General features: G+C 63.3%; 1 protein-coding gene across 1 annotated transcript in view; it reads right to left on the minus strand.

Annotated features, from left to right (window-relative positions):
* Nucleotides 1-724: 724 nt before the first annotated feature.
* Nucleotides 725-2,061, minus strand: part of PSMD4 (proteasome (prosome, macropain) 26S subunit, non-ATPase, 4) — a gene marked incomplete at its 5' end in the record, with an annotated part of 1,736 nt that continues 399 nt past the window's right edge. Inside the window, 5 exon segments of the mRNA XM_010187110.1 lie at nt 725-892; nt 989-1,008; nt 1,011-1,046; nt 1,566-1,653; nt 1,656-1,702. Of these exon segments, the coding sequence (XP_010185412.1) occupies nt 725-892; nt 989-1,008; nt 1,011-1,046; nt 1,566-1,653; nt 1,656-1,702 (359 nt within the window).

Raw genomic sequence — 2,061 nt, forward strand, 5'->3', positions numbered from 1 at the left:
CCCCCGAACTGACATCATCCACACCAGCGCCTCACTGATTGGCCAACTCAGCTGCTCATCAACTACCAAGGCCCGCCTCCTCCGGCCGCACTGTAAACATCCTGCAGCAGCGCCCGCTCGGGGCGGGGCTTGGACAGCCAGGCCCCACCATCACGTGGGGGTGGGGATGGGGACACCTGGAGCCCAGTTCACCCAGTACAAGGGAGGCCCAGGTCCCAGTCATCCATCCCCGCAGTACAGGGGAGATCCAGGGGCCCAGTTCTCCCCAGTAGAGGGGATTTCGGGGCCCAGTTTCCCCAGTAGAGGGGAGACCCAGGGACCCAGTTCCCCCAGCACAGAGGAGATCAGCTCCCAGTTCCCCCAGCACAGTGGGGAGCAGGGCTCAGTTCTCTCCAGTATAGGGAAGAGTGGTGTCCATTTCCCTCCAGCACAAGGAATTCCGGGGGCCCAGTTCTTCCCAGTACAGCGGAGACGCAGGGGTCCAGTTCCACCAGTAGAGAAGAGAACCAGACCCAGTTCCCCCAGCACAGGGGACCCAGAGGCTCCCCAGGAGGAGCCTGGGCCACCCCCTGCGAGGGCTCGTCCCCAGGAAGGCGGCAGGGACAGAGACACCCATGGAAATCCTTTATTGTCCCCTTACAGCAGCCACCGCCCCCCCGGGCAGGCAGGCGACTCACCCCCGGGGCCAGCGGTCGCCACCTCGCCCTGGCCCCATCCCGTGCCCTCATTTCTTCTCCTCTTCCTTTTTGTCCTTGCCCTCCTTGGAGGCCTGCGAGGCCAGGGAGCCCATGGCGTTGCGGATGGCCTCGTTGTTGGGGTCCACGCCGGGCAGGTTCTCCAGCACACTCTGCAGGAACTCGGGGTCCTGCATCACGTCGTAGTCGTCTTCCTCCTGCGGGCAGAGGAAGAGGAGGTGGGGACAGGTTGGGTCTCAACCTTCCTGGCCTTGGGGACAGGGACGAAGTCCCCTCCCAGGACGAGCTCCCACCTTGGCGGGTTCAGAGGAGTGCTGCTGTCCACCTCGGCTGCCTCCGCCTGGGCGAACTCTGTGGGAGGAGATGGGGGGCCTGAGGATGAAGAATTTGTACCCCCAGGGGTTCCCACACCTCCTGGGAGCAACCCCTGCAAGCATTCAGGGAGATCTGGGGCTCCAGGGAGACCTCAGGACCTGAAGGGGTTACAGGAAAGCTGGGGAGGGACCTTTTACAAAGACATAGAGTGATGGGACAAGGGGTGGTGGCTTTTAACTGGAAGAGGGCAGATTTAGAGTGGATCTTGGGCAGAAATCCCTCCCTGGGAGGTGGGGAGGCCCTGGCCCAGGTTGCCCAGAGAAGCTGTGGGTGCCCCCTCCCTGGCAGTGCCCAAGGCCAGGTTGGACGGGGCCTGGAGCAGCCTGGGCTGGTGGAGGTGTCCCTGCCCATGGGGGTTGGTCTGGGGGGCTTTGGGGTCCCTTCCAACCCAAACCCCACTGTGATTTCATGATCCAGACCCTGCCCAGGTGACACAGCCCCGCTCTGGGGCACACCGGGGTGGAGGGGTTGGTGGTTCTGGTCCGGGGCGCTCACCCGCTCCCTGCAGCGACATCTGCATGGCGTAGGCGATCTGCTCCTCCTCTGTCATGCTGCTGAGGTCGGGCAGGGCAGCCCGGCCCCCCCAAACTCCTGCTGAGTTATCGTCATCTTCAGCAGAGCATCGTCCGAATCTGCCCAAACCAACCAAAAAACCAGGCTCAGAAACCAGCACAGGCGGTGTTCCCCGTCCCCTCTCACCTCACCGGAGAAGGGGACCAGAGCAGAGCTGCTCCTTGCAGTGTTCAAGACAGGAGTGGGACCACGTCAGTTTGGGAGTTTGGGGAGAAACAGAGGCAGTTTCCCACCCCGTTGTATCTAAAGTCTCCCCCTCCAAGGGCTGAAACCACCTCTTGCCTTGCCGCAAACGCAGCTGCTTCCTGCAGCACGGGGCAGCATCACAGCACCGAGCGCTGCCCGGAGAACCCAAATGCTGCCAGACCCCTCCCTGCTTTATCCCCTGCCCAGCTCCTCACCGTCCCCGCCGGTGGCT

The sequence above is a fragment of the Mesitornis unicolor genome, unplaced genomic scaffold, assembly GCF_000695765.1.
Source record: "Mesitornis unicolor isolate BGI_N332 unplaced genomic scaffold, ASM69576v1 scaffold36820, whole genome shotgun sequence".
In the NCBI taxonomy this organism is placed as follows: Eukaryota; Metazoa; Chordata; class Aves; order Mesitornithiformes; family Mesitornithidae; genus Mesitornis; species Mesitornis unicolor.